The sequence below is a fragment of the Rhopalosiphum maidis genome, chromosome 1, assembly GCF_003676215.2.
Source record: "Rhopalosiphum maidis isolate BTI-1 chromosome 1, ASM367621v3, whole genome shotgun sequence".
In the NCBI taxonomy this organism is placed as follows: domain Eukaryota; kingdom Metazoa; phylum Arthropoda; class Insecta; order Hemiptera; family Aphididae; genus Rhopalosiphum; species Rhopalosiphum maidis.
Genome location: NC_040877.1, coordinates 80,179,282 through 80,200,558, shown reverse-complemented (window position 1 = coordinate 80,200,558; position 21,277 = coordinate 80,179,282). Strand labels below are relative to the sequence as shown.

At 26.6% G+C, this 21,277-nt stretch overlaps 1 protein-coding gene across 2 annotated transcripts; it reads right to left on the bottom strand.

Annotated features, from left to right (window-relative positions):
* Positions 1-1,028: 1,028 nt before the first annotated feature.
* Positions 1,029-19,556, bottom strand: LOC113555517 (WD repeat and FYVE domain-containing protein 3). Of its 2 annotated transcripts, XM_026959878.1 has the most exons (49): positions 19,317-19,556; positions 18,616-18,848; positions 18,302-18,550; positions 17,898-18,243; positions 17,628-17,814; positions 17,352-17,518; positions 16,817-17,278; positions 16,501-16,668; positions 16,095-16,432; positions 15,881-16,029; positions 15,264-15,408; positions 15,044-15,199; positions 14,446-14,977; positions 14,138-14,356; positions 13,902-14,074; positions 13,613-13,841; positions 13,307-13,443; positions 12,671-12,854; positions 12,325-12,593; positions 12,017-12,258; positions 11,374-11,586; positions 11,081-11,298; positions 10,810-11,000; positions 10,581-10,729; positions 10,154-10,514; positions 9,673-10,079; positions 9,515-9,607; positions 9,270-9,426; positions 8,928-9,095; positions 8,554-8,864; positions 8,375-8,495; positions 8,128-8,308; positions 7,749-7,903; positions 7,408-7,652; positions 7,206-7,322; positions 6,828-6,966; positions 6,525-6,736; positions 5,465-5,597; positions 5,206-5,359; positions 4,912-5,146; positions 4,511-4,743; positions 3,669-3,922; positions 3,369-3,602; positions 3,114-3,305; positions 2,702-3,045; positions 2,417-2,634; positions 2,228-2,339; positions 1,970-2,167; positions 1,029-1,900 (listed from the first exon to the last, which is right to left on the bottom strand). In XM_026959878.1, the coding sequence occupies exons 2-49, from the start codon at positions 18,826-18,828 to the stop codon at positions 1,798-1,800; spliced, it is 10,413 nt and encodes a 3,470-aa protein (XP_026815679.1). In that variant the 5' UTR covers positions 18,829-18,848; positions 19,317-19,556; the 3' UTR covers positions 1,029-1,797. The 2 variants fall into 2 exon arrangements, with proteins under 2 accessions (XP_026815679.1, XP_026815678.1); XM_026959877.1 differs by lacking the exon at positions 19,317-19,556 and having other exon boundaries at positions 1,798-1,900; positions 13,613-14,074; positions 18,616-18,828.
* Positions 19,557-21,277: the final 1,721 nt, after the last annotated feature.

Below are 21,277 nucleotides of genomic sequence, written 5' to 3'. Positions count from 1 at the left end.
TCAACGATTCATTGACAATGCTATGATAAAAAAGCAAACCTAAATAGTTATGAACATGATCAATTTATATTGAAATAATGGGTAAGATTGAAACTAAATAAGGACAATAATCATGAACAAATTTCAAGGATTCTGATAATTTTAACTGAAATACCTACTTTTAAGTTTTAACCTAACCTTTAGGGGTTACCCAAAATATAATAAATTTGAGACATTTTATGAAAATCGTCATCTGTATAGATTAGTAGGACTTTGAAGAAAACTTTGTTAAATTTTTAGATGCTTGAAATTATTGAATCAGTTAAGAATAACTCTGCACTAAAATGTGTAAAGGAACGAGTAATAAAACAGACATTTAAAAGAAGTATTGAAATAGAAAAAGTTGAAAAAGGAGGAATTTTAACTAAATGGATATAAAAGTTGTAATATTTTATAACTTTCAAAGATGAAAAATTAAGATAAATTTTTTTTTATTATCTAAAAAAAATTGCTAAATATTATTTGTGAAAAAATGGTTAAAAAATTTAAGAAAAACTCATGTGCGTTAGAACATACAATAGGTATCTACTAATAATAATTAAAAGTTACATGCATATAATAATAATCATGATAAGATTCATCAAAGTCATATTGTTTGTGTTTGTGCTCTATTTTACAAGTATATTTTACCTATATATAATAATATACAGTAAATTTTTAAGTTTATAGGGTTTATCACAAACTAATATTCATATACAATACCTTAAATTTATAGTGTTTATACACTAATGAAATATTTTAAAATAGGTTAATGATGCATGCAACAGACAAGACAATTATACTGAGGTAAATGAATAAAATTAAATAATAAATAATAATATAAAATTCAGGTGACATTATAAATATATAAAGTATAAAAAAAATATATAATAATACCTTAAAAATATGAAATTAAGTTTAACCTATTAGATTTTGGATACATTTGATCAAAGAACAATGAATTGAAAAATCACGATATTATAAGTAATATCTGCAAAAAATTGTTTGGACGGAAACTAATAGGTAAACTTGCTCATCATTAATTTTAAAGAAACATAGAAAACAAATAAATAACAAATTTATAAAAATAATAATTATTATTAACGAGCAATGATCTGATCTAATGAAAATTCATATTAATTCCCAAAAAATTATAAAGAAAATTATTGTATTCAATGTAGTTTGACACTATAATCAGGGTAGATATCCTACAAATATGAATTGTTGAATGTATATATACATACCTATATATATATCTATCATTGGACGTAATATACTCAATATAACAAAATACTTTTTTCATGGAGATTTACACTATCACATACTAATTGTATTCATATATTAATATAACATGATGACATGTTCTTGAATTATTACACGAAACATTAGATGGACAACACTGAATACAGTTGTAGAATTTTGAAAGATTTGTTACTTGCTTTCATATTTTATAAATTAAGATGGGAGATAATATTTATTTACATACATAAATATTTCCAAAACCTATGGCTAATGGAGATTTTTTTCATATAAAATATTTAAATTATTGTCAAGCTGCTATGAGAATATATGGTAACAATTTTAAATAATACTTTTTCACATAAAATGTCAATATAGACTAGAAATTGGTGGGTTATTAATAAATACAATTATTTGTTGTTACTTGTCAGCACGGCACAGTATGTAGAATTTACAATTCTTGGCCTTGGTTCAACATTATAACAAATTGTCGTTTGGATCAGTATTCATTTATATTGTCTTTAACATAGATACTAGGAACTAAGTGTGTTTGGCTGACTGCAATGATGTGTGGCACGGTTTACACACCCGTACTGGTTTCAGTATTCTTAATCTGGATATTTCAGATTCATACTTGCTACACCTAAAGAAATATAATATTATAGTATAAGAAATAAAAATTAATAAAATAAATCGATTAATTGAGTATTACTTTGAGCAAAATAATTGTCCACAATTACGACAATGATGTCGTCTTTCATACAATGAAAATCGAACGTCACACAAATTACACTGCTCTGCTCCTTCATCTTTCAACCAATGATCAGCCACACCTTTTCCAGGATGTTCGGCTACATTCCATGTAAAAACTCGTCCTCTGGCATCACCAATATAAACTGTCCGATGATCTCTGTATTAAAATACCAATGATAATTATGAAATCGCAATATAAACAATTTTATTAACATACTTTGAAATTGATATGCATGTTATTGAAGCTGGCTCAGTGTTATCTTTACGGTCGTATGCTGTATGCATAGTTAATTTGCTACGAAACACTAACTGACGTTGCCATTGGAACCCTATGGTGAAACATACATTTCCTTGTAAATTATTAATTTATTAAATAAATAATACAATAATAATAATCTTAATATACCATCTCTCAATCTATGTAAAGGACTAACAGGTTTGGTTTTTAAGCTCAAATCATCTTGATCAACAATAATAAATGATTCTATAAGATTAGTTTCACTTTTGCTTAATCTTAATACCGAATCAGTTACTGCTAATGATTCTTGTTGAATATTTGGCTCATCGGTTGAGCTTGATGTGTTACATTCAGATTTTCGAAGCAATGGATTAGGTTTTACTGCCCTAAAAACACATTTAGAAAATAAAATTGATTTGTGATCAAAACAATTAGTAGAATATAGTAGAATACCTTTTTTTTCTCATAGTTGGAATTGGGGGTGTTGAATCGTTTTCATCAGCAAAAACAATTTTATCAGCTCTTCCAATTTTTTTTACAGGAGTTTTTGGCTCTTGTTCTGATAGACTACTCTCAGACCCACTTTTCATCACTAATCCTTGTTCATTTATAGTTTCTGATGATATACTTAATTGTTTGACCAATCTTTGAACAGCAATTGTCCTTGTTTTTAATAAACTACAATTCTCACTAACATCTTTATTCTTTTCATCACTACATTCTTTTAATACTGAAGATTCTGTTGACAAAGTATTCAATGGGACTTTGGGAACTTGCACGTATTCCATAGACCACATCTGTAAAATAATCATTTGTAGTACATACAAAATATAGATAAATTTAATTATTATAACTAAGTACATACTCGAACCACTCCATCTGATGACCCAGTAATAACAACATTTTGAGGATCCCAATCGATAGCTTGAGAGAAAGCTACACATAATATTTGTTGCATTCTATCAGCTCGCCCAACACTTGTATCTACATTAGCTAATTCTTCACCATTTATAGTATAAACATGTAACATAGTACCAGCACATGAAGCTATTTGGCCCTAATAATTTTCAAAATATATTGTAAAATTGAAAATAAATAAATAATTTATGATTTTACTAACAGTTGAGTTATTAATTGCTAGAGCTGCAACTGGAGCATTATGTTTCTTTAATTGCCTCACAAATGCTTTTGTACATAAATCCCAAACTATAGCTGTACAATCTCTGCTACCAGAAACAACAATATTATATGTATCACTAGCAGCTAAACAAGTAACAGCTTCTGTGTGTCCATACAGATTATCCACAATTTTTAAAGACTTGTTGTTTAAATCTAACTCCCATACAGTCAAAACCTTTAAAAAAATGTGAGCTATGAAGATATATATATACATAAACGCAAATAATAGATTTTATATTACTGTGCTAGTTCCAGCGGTAATAACAGTCTTAGACGTAGGGCATACACAAGTTACTATTTCACCAGGAGATTGACTTGAGCTTTCACATATTACAATTGGTTTATCAGTTTCATACTGTGCTAATCTTAAACTATGATCAGCAAAACCCCAAGTTATAGTTTTATTGAAACTTGGTGGCATTAATGCTTTATTCTGTTCAACTGCTAATACATTCTTTTCTACTTGGAGAATTTGACCAACGGGACCTTTTAGTTCTAAAACCCATATAATAATTCTTATTTAGTATTATATTATAATAAATATATTAAAATTAAGAGGACACTTAAATTGCATATGTTGTTTCCGTCTTACAAACGTACAATATATCAAATGTGTGTTTAACAGAACCAGTAGTGTCGAAGTCTATGTTAAGATCAGGCCATGATCAGATCTTATTTTTGAAAAATGTGGCCAGTAGGCCACATTATATTAACATCATAACTTTATTATGAGTAAATTTATATTTTTACCCCCTCCCAAATTGAATTTTTTTATGCCAATGGGTATTGAGGCCGTGAAGTTTTAAAATTGCTCGACCAAATTTTAAAACGCCACTGAGCAGAACCAAATTTGTATGGTTAGTTTTAATACTAAAAATGATTTGATAGACTATTATAAGCTTTTTATTAATATTTTTACTTTAAAGTTAGTTATAACTCCATAAAATATTACAAATTTAAAATGCTCATAACTCGACATTACTTGTATTAATAAGTGAAAAATATGTATAACAAGTATACCAGTTGTAAGAGTACTGTTAAAGACGGAGACAACAAATGTGGGTTTGGTGACCTTTTTAATACCTTTGATTGGCTGTAATGATGGTTTAAGATTATCTAAATGATAAAAAAAAAGTTTGTCGCCCAATGATAAATTAGTACTGGAACTTAAAATTGGATTAGCAGCATCAAGCATTGATGCCTTATTAGTTGGATGTTTTTTACTCGGATGAGGTTTCTTAAAAAGCTGTTTTGGAATTTGGCCAAAATTATTTATAAATCCAATGGTTGCATTTTTCTTCAATGGATCATCAATACTGCATAAAATAATAATATAAATACAAATTATTGAAATATTAAGTGATAAAAATATAATATTTTCAACTAAATTATATTTCCTTTATTGAAAATAACATTAAAACATATAACATCTTGATGACATCTTAACAACATAATTTTAACTTATATAAAAAAAATTAATTTACCTGTATATATCAACATTTCCTTCATAAAATAAATGGTGAAATAGATTACAAGCTTGTACAGCTGGTGGACCTAATTGTTTGTAGCCAAATATTAAATCTATCCATTCATGAAGGTGTTGTGATACATATTCCGATTCAAGTGCTGCTCTATGTACTCGAATAAATTCATGTGGATCATCTTTAGCCCATGGAGGTAAAACTACATCATTCAATTGTACTCCATTTTGCTTACATCCTAAAAAGTGTTGTATTAAAAAAAAATAAACATACACTAATAGTGACTTCAACAAATACCCAAATCAAAATTATTAGAGTTGACCAAAAATTCTGGTAGATAAAAGAATTCTGGTACAAGTTCTTTGACATCGGCCATGTTAGTTTTTGAAGCAGATAACCATGCTTCTCGAATACTATTGAACATACGATCAGCCAAATCAAAATGTCCACCCTAAAAGAATATATTAATAAGATGGTATTATACTATTACTACTTAATAATACTAAAGTTATATTTAGTAATATTCATACTTTAATACACAATATAAAATACCAACCTGTAGTCTAAGAAAATGCTGAGTAAATGGTTCCATTCTAACTAAATATGAACATACTATCATAGCTGAAGAGTAATGAGTACCGAAATGATATGGAGGAGTTTCACCATGAGGATCATCCCATTCACGGTACCTAAAAAAAATAACCAATACATTTCAACAATTATATTTTATATTATGTAAACATTTATATAATAATATAAGCCACAAAAATAAATAAAATATATGTATATTGTATAATAAAAAAGGGAAAACGTCACTTTAGTAAAAACTAGATGTTATAATAAAACTGATGTATGTAAAGATGTAAAGATCAATAATCAAATTAATATCAATAGGAATAATAAATATACAATCAAGAATTAGTGTAAATTTATATAAAACGATGAAGTGGACAATTTGGTTGTCAAACAAATGGTTTATTAGTTTATATGGGAAAATAATAGAGAAACAATTTATAAGTATGTAAAGGAAATTTAAATGAATATCAGCCAAAGTGATTATAATTATACAAAGTATTGTTATACTAAGTAGATTCAGATAGAATAAAAAAAATAGCATACTGCAAGGAGTTTTAATTCAGTCAATAGAAAAATAATTGGAAGACAATATCATATAATATACAGTGAAAACTCTTTATAACAAATCTGAAGAGATTTCTTTCGTTAAAGAGAGTTTTCAAAATAGAGAGATTAAAAAAAAACAAAATTTTTGTTAGAGCTTACGTCAATAAAAAATGAACATTTGATATCAATAATAACGGTATTATCATGATATTAAAAGTAGATAATGAAAGAATGTAATCGTTTTAGGAAATTTCGGTATTTTTGCCGATTATTTTTATAATTTATAATATGATAACAGGTAAATTGTGCTATGAAACATAAAATATTGTTTCGTTATTATGTAATATTTACGTTATATAGAGTTTTTCGTTGTAAAGAGTTTCATTATAAAGACTTTCACTGTACTATATTATTACTAAGATTTTGAAAGAGTGAATTATACATAATAAAATAAAATATTAACTATTTATTATAAAACTAAAAACACAAAGCACCTTTTTAAAAACTGCTCAAGACGTTGAGGGCATTGAGCACCCATTGGTTTAGAAAAATCTCTAAAAATAGCAGGATTTGAAAAGTCAAGTACATCAGATTCATAATCGTTTAGAATCCAAGGAAATACTGGGTACTGCATAAGGTCATTGTAACTTCGTCCAGCCAATGTATTTAAATGCATTAAATATTGGAAATTAGATATTTCGCCTTTCTATAAATATATAATGCGTTTTAATTTTTATTAAAATTGATTAATTTTGTATAATTAACAGAATTATATTTTTATTATATTTTTAACTTACCACCCATCTTTGGGTAACTGTTGTTTCTCCCATAAGGTTTGAAAGAAGGCTTGTGCTTTGTTCGACATTTGCTGTTCTCTTCTGTCCAGCAACTGATTGATGAGCATTGTCTGCGATAGATGTCGAATATGCCATGAATCTATAAAAAAAATAATTAGATAATTAATTTGAATGATATACAATAAATATTATTGTGTTTAGCCCTCGCTAAAAAACTATGAAAAATTTGTTGTAAAATTATCTCATATTATATATATATTACATTATAAAATACAAATTAATTCTAGGAACAGTAATGAAAAAAAAGTTTTAAAATTTTAAACATAATAAAAATATATGAAATATATAATATTTCATAGTAAATCATTAAAATGTTACCTATTAAAAACTTTATTTCTTAGTTTTTTTGGTAGTGCTAATAAATGATTACGTCCATCAGCAGAAAACAACTCTATAGCAATTGGTTGTAATAAGTATCGTCTTTTATGCACTTCCCTATAATTTGGTAAAAATATAAAGTAAATTGAATTCAATTAATCAAAATAATATTTTTTAATAAGTATGAAACTATGATAAATACCTTATATCATCATATGAAAACTTAGAACTTTGTTTTTTAATTCGCACACGATTTGGACTTCCATTTCCAGGACTTGGTAATAATGGCTCATATGAATTAGGTAATAAAGTGTCAATATCTCTAATTTCTCTAGTTTTAAGTAAAGTAAAACCATCTACAATATATACATGATCTTTACCAAACAAAAGTAAACCCTCATATGTGTCTAGACCTTGAATTCTTGCACACCGAAACATATGACTAATCTAGAAAGTAAAAAATATAAATAATATTTTTAGCTTAATTAATTAATTATTAATTATTAAAGTTAATTATTTAATTAAATTCTTTAATTATCATACTTTTTCATTTGGTTCTAAAAGTCTAATAATTGTATGGTTGTCATCTGGTGGAGCTTGATCTTCAATTCCACTTTCTGTGTCGTTATCATCCATTCCATCATCTGGTTCAGATGTTGATCTTCTAACAACTCTTTTTAATCCTTTGAATGGTAATTCTAAAAATACAAATAAATATTACATAAAATAAGTAGTATATCTAATATATGTACCAGTAGCATATAAAGAAGAGACATGTATTAATTTTCAAATATACTACTGGTGTGTACTAATTAACTATTTTGAAATATTTATCTAATCTTAGTACTAAAAATTGTATATTTTTATAAATAACCAAAATCGTACTATAATGTAAAAGAAGAAAATATGATAAACTGTATACCATTATCATCTAAATTTTTGTCAAAGTCAAAGGTATCTTGACCATCAACTTGTGTTAGAAATTTATTGTTTTCATTAGATTGTGGAGCTAAATTTTCCATATCTATTAATGTTGGTAATTTATATTTTTGACAAAACTCTTTGCTATCATAACTAGTAGCCACGCGGTACTTTAATCCTTTCTAAAATAAAACAATTCAAATTAATACAATTATACTAATACAGTTAATTTAATAATAAAAAATTACATTGTCTCCAGATTCAAGTTCTGGTCGGTATGGATAATGATTATAAAACTGATGGTTTTTTACCATTTTTTTACGCATTCTACATGGACCTTCTGTCATGTCTAATATCCATTTGTCTAATCTAAAACCAATGAATTATTATGTATAAACAAAACAAAATTGATGAATTTCTCACTTACTTGCATGAAGTAAAAGGGCCCCAAAGTCCCCTTTCCCTAGTTAATTCCTGTTCTATTAAATACCATTGATCCAGAACATAGCGTACAGTAAATGATTGATGTTGAGCTTCTCGCGCCATTTGCATAGAAACCAGTTCACATACCGCATTTAAACCATGGTTAGCCCATGTAGACCATTCACTTTTAGTAATTCTTGATAACGGTAATGAAATACTTGAAAGACTTCCACTTTGCCAACGGCTTTCATCACGTCTAAGTACTTTGCCGCGGGATGCAAGCCTAGTTAAGCCGCCAGTAACTTTTTGTATTTTCTAAAAGAGAAATAAAAAAAAAAAGTAATTTTTATAAACAGTTTATCAATTTTTTATTCATACTGATTGAATTTGAGTTTGAAGTTCCCACGGCATTTTATACAATGATTTTTTCTCCATGTCAATATAAGTTAACCAATGTTTTTGAGCAATCTCATAAATAAGTTCACGAACAGAATGCAAATCTGGAGCTTTATTATTTGGTGACATTGGTAATGGAATTTTGAAAACCTAAATGTTATTTTAAATTAGTTAAAAAATAAAATGTTGTACATCATATACAATTTTATACTTTGTAACTCAGCTTTAAAATAGTTATTTATCACTATAGATATATTAGTAAAAACATATATGCTAATTCAAGGTTTAAAATTAAAAATTTGTTTACATAATTAAATTAATTACCTCTTCAATAGCTGGTTTTTTAGATATATACAATTCTTCCCAAACACGTTTTGCTGCAACTGCCATTAAGTTATGTCCTTGTTTAGCTGTTTGTTCTTCAACTTCTGCAGTTTGACTTGGATTAATATGCCATGTAGTTTTTGCATTTGTATCTAATCTATAAAAACAACACACAAATGTACCAAATGAGTTATTTTAAATCAAATTATAAAATAAGCTTAATTTATTCTATTTTCAGACATTACATTATTTTCATATCGGATGTTAACTGCAATAAACAATAAATAAGACAGCCAATAAAATCCAGTTCGTGATTGCCAGCTCCAAATACTAATGTTCTAAAAAAGAAAAAAATATAAACATTATTTCTTACATAGATCTCAAAAAATTTTTTTTTTTTTACCTATTAGTGGTAAGTTTATGTAATGCTTCTAAAACTGGCATCTGTGAGGCTATAGAATCTGTATTTCTCGAAAGCAAATACAAAGTTGTTCTATTAAGACAGTGATAAAATCCTTCCATGGGTACAGAACATGGTCTTCGTTTTGCTTGAACAATTAATTTCATAATAAAATCAAATACTTCATGAGCGTCTTTTATCAAAACACCCTGCCATAGTTTGTCAACAACACGACATGTTAAATAACAAACATTTTGAGGAATATTTTGAGCGCTACCCCCAGGAACTGTGGACACAGCAGCTTGTTCTCCAATCATAATATCAGCGGCTAATAAATGATCCATTAATGTTGATAGTACTTCTGTTTGGTACTTTGATACTTGAGATGAAGTTGCACCTTCTGGTGAAGCCTATAAAGAATGTTAACATACATAAATTACATACTTATAACAGATATAAATTGTATTCATAATAGACTACTTACATCAAGAACTAAATCTAGGGGTGGTAATGACTTGCTATTTATTGGTAATAGAAGTGAATCAACAACAATTACTCTTAAGAAATCAATAACAAATTTTCTAGAAGGATGTGAAGTTAATGATTGTTCTTTCTGAACAGTCAAAGGAGGAGTTCCATCAGGTGTTTTAATAAAACAATCATCATTTGGTGTGGATGGTTCACTTAAATTTAAATTTGTAAATGGAAAAAGTGTTGCACTTAAGGAATGTAAAATTTCAGATGTCATAAATGCTGGCATCCAATCTGATAAGTTATGGTACAAATAAAAAAGAAACTGAATTATAGTAACTGGATGATCTTCTAACCATTCTTCATATTTTATTCTGAAATAAAGATAAATCAATTAGTAAAATAGTAATAAAAATTAGATAATAATTTAAAAATATTACTCTCTGTTATCTTGGTTCAAAATTAATCTCACAGTTGACAAAAGAGCAGTGACAGCTTCTGGACACAATACAATACGATCACTAACAGCTGAAAGTGACTGGCTAATTGGAACACCAAACATAAAAGTCCAAATGCCATCAAGATTTAACTAAAAGCAATACATACATACAATTCATGGCATATATTACATATTATATTAATGTAAAGTGATATTTTAAAAATATTAACTTTTTTTTCATTAGGAATAGTCTTAACTGATTGTCCCAACATTAAAGCCATAAGAAAATAATATAGTTCAGGAAGTTCGGTATGATAAGATAAAAACCAAGATAAGTGTTGAAAACCTGGTATGTTCAAAGCTTCCATTTTGTTTAGTATGTCTTTATTATTCTTCTGTAAGCTTGGAGAAAGTTGATAATCTAAAATAAACGGGCAATATAACAATTTTTTTTAATTAATAAATGTAAATCGCAAATGTTTTATTTATAAGAAATATTACTTAGCATCAAATTTGCTCTATTATTTTGCAAAAGCTCAGTGTTTAACAACCAACCACCATTACTAGATGCTTCTCTAAATTTAACCATTAATGAAGGTACAGAACACAAAGTTGTAAGGATTTTATACGACCAAATTATTGAAGAACGATGTATATTTGATTGCATAAATAACAGTATCCAGTCAAATCCTAATACTCGAACAAGATCATCACAAAACCTATAAGAAAATAATGTACATGATTCATATTAAAAAGCTAATGATGTGTGTACATTAAATATTGTTTATATTTACCCAGTACAGACTAAATTTTTGTTAGTGAACAAAAGAGAATGTACAAGTTGAAGATAACGATTGCGTAATAATATTAGACAAATTGTTTTTTCTTCATTAGTCAATTCAACATTATTTTCCATGGTCTTTATTTTTGTTTCAAACTCTTCAACTTTAAGATTTGATTCCGTACTGAGACCAGTATTCAATGTGAACACAATGTACTGGCCAAGACTTAAAATACAAATTTTAGGATTAGGTAAAAAATATATTATTAATTTCATTATACTCATATTTTTAATTCATTATATTTAATTTTTAATTCATTATCAAAATTAAATTAATCAAATTAAAAATATTTTTTAATAAGTTAACACTTTCAATGCCACCCATGATTTCTAACTAAAATCAACCATACAGCTAAATTTAAAGTTCATTGACCCATGTAAGTTTCAGTTTATTAAAATAACAATGATTTAATTATTGCGAGTACAAATATTTTTATATTATATATTTCAACAAAAGCAAAACAGAAAACAATAAAAAAATTTAACCCATGTAAAGACGAGTAATACAGCTAGTTGTGTATAAAAAAAGTCTTTAAATTAATAATTAACACTAAAATATTAAAATATGTATTATCAAATGAATATTTAATCCTTACCATAATAAATCTTCAGTTAATGGATGTTTTGCTAAAAGTGCTCCAAGTAATGAAAACAACACTTCTGTAGTTGACAATGTAGAAGTATTAAAAACAATTGGTAAAAAATTCACCATTTTACGAACCATTTCCATATTTCTTAATATAATTAAATTGTTTCTTTTCTCATTTGAGTCTGATACTAATTCATATAACTGTTCAATAAGTGAACGTAAAAGACCAGCTGGAACTTCTTGCCAAAGCTAAACAATTTTTAATTTAAAAATAAACAGGACATTAATGACAAATTTAATTTCAAATATACATACATTTAACTCGCAAATCAAATCATTAAATGCAACAGCATCTGGTATAGTAGGTGCTTCAACACTTCTAGTTGTAATAACTAAATCAAGTATAATGTGTAGAATGTGGGCATTTAACATATGTTTATGCCTACGTAGGCATAATGCTAAGAGCTGATATCCACGTCTACGTTCCATTTCTCGTTTTGCTGTCATATTTAAGTGTAGTACTCCACTTAGAGCTTTAACAGCAGCATATAAACTTTCCATATCTCTTGCCATTGCAATTAACCCTGATAATGATAATTATAAAATAATACAATTATTGATTATAAAATACAAATAAAAATATATAATTTTTTTTTCTTACCTAATAATACAGAACAACCTCCAATGTTATCAATTAGTTTTAAGACTGGACGGGGATAAAATGTGCGGACTCCTAAATATCCCAATATAACACCACCTAAACTTCTAGCCGAACCAGCTAAATGTCCAGCTGTATTATGCATTATACGAATAGGAGTAGCATTTTCATGAGTCGACATACCAAGCTAATACAGTTTTAATAAAGAACATTTTAGCAAATAAATATTTATTTTTGGGTGATTATAATATTATATGTAAATGACTATAACAATTCAACTTTAAGAAATATTAAATCTCTCAAGTGTTCAATAAATTCAAGGCTAAGTGAATAGGATGGTCCATTAAAATACCTATATTCATTATTTTATATAGTTTTAACTTTTATGAAAATATTTTTTTTTACACAACTTCTTGATGTTTCTAATCAAGTTAAAACTTTTTGAAATAATGAGTGTAGACATAAACTTATAAAATAATACATATATATAATATACAAAGTATATTGGACATTAAAAATAATAGACAAAATTACATTGAACAAAAATGTATATTGGATATAACTGTTAGTTTGACTTTACAAAAATTAGACCTATGTATAGGGCCAATACTTTTGTAACCCTTATCAATCATGCATTACTTGTTTTGCGATTGATTTGCTATCCACTCTGCTGTATATTTTTCTTATTTTTGCCAAAGTTAGTTGAGAAACTGCTCTTGCATTCAATCCAAAAATTACTTTCTCTTCAGATACCAAAGGCCCGATATGTTCTAAATCTTGTAAATAATAAATAATAATCGTAAAAGTTTAAACAAATCATGATAACCGATGCATGCAAACAAAAAAAAAATATTTCTAGGTATTGTGAAACATTAAATATCTAATTTTGATGATCAAAATATTAATATGACTGAGAATCACTAGTTTTAAATACAAACTGAATACCTTTAATATCAGGTGCTTGAAGACTCCCAAAATAATGAGGACCAAGTTGATACAAAATTTTTATAGCATGAGGATTTAATACCTCTTCTAATAAACAGCATGGTCCTTGTTTCCATGTCAGTTTTGAATATTTTCTCCAAATTGGAGGAGTCCCTATGTATCCATACACAGAAGATGCAATTGTTAAGTTAGCTGCACCTCCACCTGGATTTTGAGATATATAATGCAGCTGAAATATTATTAAAAAAAAAATTAATACATATTTGTTTAATATAACTAAAAGTATTACTTTTTGAGTATGCACATGCTGGCCATCCATATACAAAGAAAATGATGAATTTTTTAATACAGCTCTATTTAAAACTAAGACAATATGATGCCACTGGCCTTCTTGCACAAAATCAGGATACCAAATTCTTACACATGAATCACCAATGACTTCTGGCTCCCAATCAGCATTTGCTAAAAGTTTTATTAAATTATTGTAAATCATAAAATTCAAATACATGAAATTAAGTAATATACTCATTGATATTGGAGTTTCTTGGGTAGAAATGGTAAGTGCTCTATCTCGAGCAGACAATACTACTGCTAAACATACTAAATGGTCTCTAGTATTCTGTACATTTCTAATCAAGGTCAGAAGCCGAACAGGATGAGGATCACTTCTTGGTTCTGAAAACTTTTCAACACACAACCATGTTGAATAACTAAGACCACTCTGAGGAGGAAACATTCGGTCACCTTTGTAAAAGAAAAATATTTTTATATAATTAAAACAATACATCTAAAATATATACTTATTACAAATAATTTAAATTATGCATACTAACCAGTTCCTATTCCACCAATTACATTCATATCGGGAGTAGTTAATGTAGCAACATTAACAACTGAAGGTCCACTTATTGGAGACTGTGGAGCAATACTGGGTAAAAATAAACATCCGAAACCCTCAGAAGATAAATCCATTTCAAAAAATGGTGGTAATGCAAGCATACAAGGATCTCTGGGAGTAGTCATCGATACAAGTGTTTTAACACGGCTTAATGGAACTGTTCCACCTGGTTTTTTACCACTGTGACTTATCCAATAGTCCAGTAAATCTAATGGTACACAACAAAGGGGTTCTCCAAGTCTTAAAAATTCTCGTAAATCCTTTGGTTCTAATAGCTGAATAGCTAAACGTTCTAACATATACTGAAACACTGTATGAAGTGGATGTGTTTCTTCCAATAACGCTATTCGTCCTACTTTTAATACAGTAGTTGGAAACCCAGAATCACATAGAAGTTGTTGATTTCTTTCACCACGAACTAAAGATCTAATTACTTCACCTATATAAACTTGCAATGTAAGTGAGAGCTAAATAAACAAATGAAAATATTTTAAGTGATCATATACTAAGTTATTGTATTTTAAGTATAATACTTTAGGAGCTGATGGATTGTAAATTGATGGTAGTAGTTGTAACATAGCAATAACAACACCTGCATGAACAATAATAGGATCAGGTGCTGGAGGAGTTAAGTTGAGTTGTATTGCACGGCGATTATTATTTTGACAATCTAAAGGTTTTGTAGCCACCTTAATTTAGTTAAAATTAGTATTTGAACTCACATTAATAAATATTAAAAAATAAAAAACAAACTTCGCTGTATCGTCTATGAGCAGGTGACTTAAATGATACAACAGTGGTATTGCTCTGTTTATCATATAAATCAAGGGCAACATCATATAGCATTCTCATTATTATACAGGCATAAGATAAAAACTTTGGAACATTGTCAGTAATTCTGAAAACAAAATTTTTATAAATTAAGTTTTTGATAATTATCTTAATTTGTATTTCTTATTAAAAAACAGTTACAATATATTAATATAGTATGCAATGATTCACTTATGATTTTTCAATAAAATATTATTTAAATTGTTAAAATACCAGCAAATAAATAACGTTATTTTCAATACCCACAAAAGGAACTAAATTTATATTAGTATATTTTAAGAAAATCAAACATTACTACCTATAGCTACTTCCATAAAAAATCAACATGAACCAAATTAAAATTTACTTTTAACTTATTTTGATTAATAATTCTCAACACAAGAATTGATAGTGAACATATGAGATCATTTTCATTTATTCTATCTATATTATAAAAAAAATAAATGGAGTGAAAATGAAGTTAATACTTTTGCAACACTGATAAAAATTAAAATATGTAAAAGATAAAATGTTTGTAAAATTATTTCAATGGTACTTACATAGGGTTAATTGGGTTGCTTGTAAATATGTTATGAAAAACATTTTCTTCTAATGATGTAGTTATTAAGTCAATATAGTCATCCAGTTGAATTTCATTTGAAAAACATCCTAATAATCGTAATGTGTCACATAAACTTGTCAAACAAATCTACACAAAATAATAATAAATAACAAAAAAAAAATCAAAAATTTAATTTTTTTGATGCAATTTACTTCTTGATGAAAATATTTTGCATTTGCTGGTTCAAAACGCATAGCTATGGTAATTGTATTAAAGATTAGGTAAGCAAATTTTAAAGCTTCATGATCTACACATTTTTCATCTGAAAACCAGCCTTCCATAGATACTAATGCACTTATTACATAAACAAATCCATCTACTTTGCGAAACATGGTTCTTGTACGGTGACTTTCCTTCATACAACTCAAAAATAATTTTAAAATACTAGATTTTAATGGCAAACAAGTATTGTCAGTTGTATGTAGGGTGCCTAAAAGTGTAGACATTTCTTCTTCACCACCAGTGCTTAATATCATTTCTCTTAATATAGCTAAGTATTACAAAAAGACAAGTATTAAATCAAACTTCTAGTTTTTTTTAATAATAAAGAAAAATTACCTGTAGCATACTGACGAGTTGATGGATATTCAAGTATAATGTATAATACTTGAGCACCGCCACATTCTTTGAAAACTTTACAATTTTTTGGCGAAGACATCATAAGATTAACTAAACATTCAGCAGTTAAGTTTATCACACGTTTTAGATCACCATCATGTTTCTCATCTTAAAATAAAAAAAAGTATATTATCACAATATAATGTGTTAATAACAATAATAAATATAGAATTTCCATTTATTTAAGATAATTTTAAATTTCACCAGTTCTAAAATTTATTTTCCTAAAAATAATTTACAATAGTTACAATATTACCTTTTGATTCACAATCCGAGAGATAGTCTTGAGTATAATTCCTTAAATTATTTGATAACCCCTCAAGTATTCCAACATCTCTAAATACATCTTTAAATGTATTATTGTGCTTAAGTATATTTAATAGAGTCTGTAAACAGACTCTAGTACATTCTGTAGAGCTAAATGTTTTTAATAACTGAGCCATTGAAACTAATTCTTTAATTGGAACAAAATTAAGTTGAAATACAATAAATTCTAAGAGCTTGAAAAATTTATCTTGTATCTGTTGATTTTTTAAATGTATGTGTTCAATAAATTGTGGCAATGTATTTTGTGGTTCTAATATAAAATAATTGGCATTATCAGAATGATATACATTTGATATTGCATCAAGAATTGTACAGCATAACGCACTAGAATCAGAACGAATAAATGTAGTTTGGAGAACATTGAATGCACATATATTCCGTACACTTTGACCTAAAGAAAATTTTTTGATTATAAAATATATAAGACATATGAGAACACAAATAACAAATATGCTTATCCTAACCATGCCCCGTAGGTTGAGGTAAAGTAAATCCTAAAAGTTGTAACAATGAGTCTGGTTGTTCTTGATTTGGTTTTAGTTCAATATAACCACTCATAGAAAGAGATGCAATTATCAAAACAAGATTCCTCATTGCTTCAAGGGCTTCACTGGATTCGTCATTTTCTAAACTAAAAATTATCACAATAAGGGAAATATTATTTTTAAAAATAAATCATAACTTAATTTCATTGAGTTAAAAATTAACTACAGAATAGAAAACAAATATTTTTAGTTTACCTTATAAGAAAGTCTGATAAAAATGTATAACCTTGTGCTGTATTAAAGTCATCAAGTAATACTTGTGATATCTCTGATGAATCTTTTAAAAAATAAGATACAGTAACAAACATATCAACTACTTCTAATGGACTTAAATCTGCACATTGTCGCATATTTTCAACACATAATTCAATACAGTTTTTTCCTATTTTAAAATTAAGTACTTTAATTGATATTATATTGATATTTCGTACTTTAAATATATATTCTGTTTAAAAACATACATACCATGAATATATTGTATAACTTTTGGTGTAATTCCATGTTGTGAAATTGTTATTAGAACTTCAGCAGAAGATTTCCTCCAAACAGCATTATAAGATGGACACGAACTTGTAATAGCAGAGAATAATAAAGATAAATCATCTTTAGTAACTAATTCTTCAGCTGGTAAATGATTACTACACAATCTTACTAATATTTGTACAAAAATTTTTTGTAACAAAATACGACGTTCTTTTGGAGTAAAATCACTTTGATCAGTTTTTTTATCCTCATTCTCCAAAGGAGGTAAGTCAAAAAAAAGATACAAGCATTTTACTAATGTTGATGGAAGAGATGCAGATACCATTATCTAAAATAAAAACAAATATGTAGTACAAAAAACAAACCTATTTAATTATTAAATATACTTTTATAAGAGAGGGTTGGTTAGTTGCAGCTAATAAGTTTAATGTAGATAAAAGCATCCACCCATTACTAGATTCTTCACAGTTCTCTATTTCTAAAAAACTAGCAATAGCTTTACTAGCAGTTTCTGTTGATTGATTAGATGCACGTTGTCGGATTTCTGCAACCATAAGGGCTGACATTTCTGAACACCAGCTATTAATGTCACAAAATTTTTCAATAATTTCAGCACACGAACTTCTGCCAAAAACCTATTAAAAAATAATGTTAACATTTTATAATAATTTATCTTATTTAATTTAATATAATTAGTTACTTTGCAAAATAAAGGAATCATAGTATACAATTTTATACTACGTTCTTTATCAGTTAACAGATGTGATGTATGAATATAATCAGTAAAAAGTTTCTTTAAATGCATTAAACCAAGAGCAGTATGTTGATCGGAATCATCTTCAAATAGACGAGAATTTTCACCAGTTGTAGATGTGGCAGTATTACTGCCACGCAATTTTCGCATGATATTCATTGTTGGTAAAATAAAAATATCTAAAAAAATTCAATACATTATTAAAATATTATGAAAAAAAGTTGTAAAAAAAAAAATTGAAATGTATTTAGACTAAAATCAATATTATATCATATTTTAGTTATGTTATCAAATAGATTTTCAAAAATCTAATTAATTATTTAGTCAACCATTAATAAAAAACTAAATAATATCAACAAATAATTTAAGATTGTTTTTAAATATTAAAAATATTATCTAAATAGGTTGATCAAACTTTTATAATCATTAGCAAAAGTATTTTACTTAAGATACGTTCAAGATTAACATTGGGGTTAAAAATAATGATTATATTCTGTAAAATTAAGTTAATAGTTTAATTGCTTGAAAAAAACTATCTTTTTGTTAAAATTACAAGACTACTTTACTAGATCCTTTATCTATCTTATATGAATATTAAGCATAAAATATGTAAAAAGCTAGTTTTAAAATAAATTGAATAACCTTACCTCTAGGCTCTAATCCATTAATCTTCAAATGTAGAGATACTCATTATTACTCTTACATTTTGACTTTTTGTGCCAAATATAAGTGATCAAATCTATGAATTTAAGTTCTCAAATGATATTTTTTTCATCTTAAACATATATATTAATACATTGATATAGTATCATTTTACCAGCAATTTAAAGCAAATGTTAATTAAAACATTTTAGCCTTTGGGTATTTTTTTCATCTTTACATCAATTAATAAATATTCATCTATTTATTTTATTTTTCTCATATAATTGGACTTTCTTATCAGAATCAGAAATTCAGAATTCAGAACGCCTTTATCGGATTATCACTAAAAAAAAATCAATATTATCAAGGTCAGTTTGAAGTTAGATACGAACATACCCGGTCTATTAGATTACATATTAGTTACTAACACGGTTTAAGATAGTATCTTAAATCGTGGTTACTAAGGTAAGGTCAATAAACATATTATTCTGAATTTTTTCTGTGAGATACCACTATTGCTGCGTAATATTGTGATAATATTATAGTAGTTTTATGCAAAAATCACAGTCTACCTTCAAAATTCTAAGTTTAGACCGCAAATTAAAATTCATGGTTTAGACAATAGCACGATTTAAAATAATATTACTATCTTCAGTTACCGCTTACCATTAAAATGATTTTAACCTAATCATATGACAATTTAAAATGTTCGAGAAAACAGCTGTTTGACCAAATTTAGCACAGCACTTTACTATATAGTATATATACTAATAAATGCATTATACATAGAACAATGCTTCTTAAGATTATTATAAAATTAATTGTCATGTTTTTCCTCTAATATTTTATTATATTAACCGTTAGCCATTTGTTTAACATAGTAAATAAAATTAAAAATGTTATTCAAAAGTTAATAAAAATATTATAATATAGACAATGTAGGTACATGTGGTAAAAATTAATCTAGGAAAAAGAAACTAATTTATTTTAAATTAATTAATATAATTAATTTTGTCAATTGCATTATTAATTCTATAATAATATCAATAGTATTCTATAGTAATTAATATATTGATTATACCTATTTTTCAATGGGTATTTATTTTATTTTTATTAAAAACTGTTCAACTTATTTTCAACTTCAGTAGGCAACTTTTCTGATGGGAAAATGAATGGTTGGTCAGTAATTTTCTAAAGTGCAGGAAAAACAAAAAAAAATTAATTAAAACAGTATACAGTTCATACTACAAAATGTACATTTTAAAAAATCATTCTAGTATATTATACATTACACATATCTAAGTGTAAATCTATTGATTTCAAGATAATATTTAGTTCTTTAGTTCATCTATAAAAGTATAAAATATCTACCATGTTATTTTTGTTCAATTTATGACATTTATTGACATTTTACTAAATAAATTTTCCTTTAAAAGTTAAAACCTTTCTTGGGTTAAGATAGAATTGTTTTATAAAATACTTTCAGTCTCGTGCATTTATCTCTAGAGTTAGGATTTGTTTTTTTTACAGTGTCATTACTCATTTTACATACAATAGAAATAATTAATTTTAATAAAAATAATTCCAAATTATGTTTTATTGTTATAATGATTAAATATCAGTAATAAAATGAATGCAATGTTATTGTAAAAGTTAAATCAACCTACTATAATCGCTGTCTTTGTTATTTGGAAAGGAATGACAAAATTAAATTTAGTTTTATTACAGAATTACCTATCATTCCTATTAGTAATTATAGTCCTATTACATAAAATCGTAAAACAAAATATTATTGATATAATAACGAACGACATGAATTAAGAAAATTTTAGTTTATGATATTATAAATACTTGAAAATTATAATAAGTAAAGTATTAAAAAGTAAATTGAATTTTATTCAATATTTAATTTCAAATTATACAATTGTCAATACTTCAATAATAATTTAATACAATTAAAAATAAT

Coding starts and splice junctions, on each gene's coding strand:
- LOC113555517 (XM_026959877.1), bottom strand. CDS start 18,828: ATGAATATCATGCGAAAATTGCGTGGCAGTAATACTGCCACATCTACA. Junction 17,519..17,627: donor TTATCAGACTTTCTTATAAG/GTAAACTAAAAA, acceptor GATAATTTTTAG/TTTAGAAAATGACGAATCCA. Junction 9,096..9,269: donor AAAAACCAGCTATTGAAGAG/GTAATTAATTTA, acceptor AATAACATTTAG/GTTTTCAAAATTCCATTACC.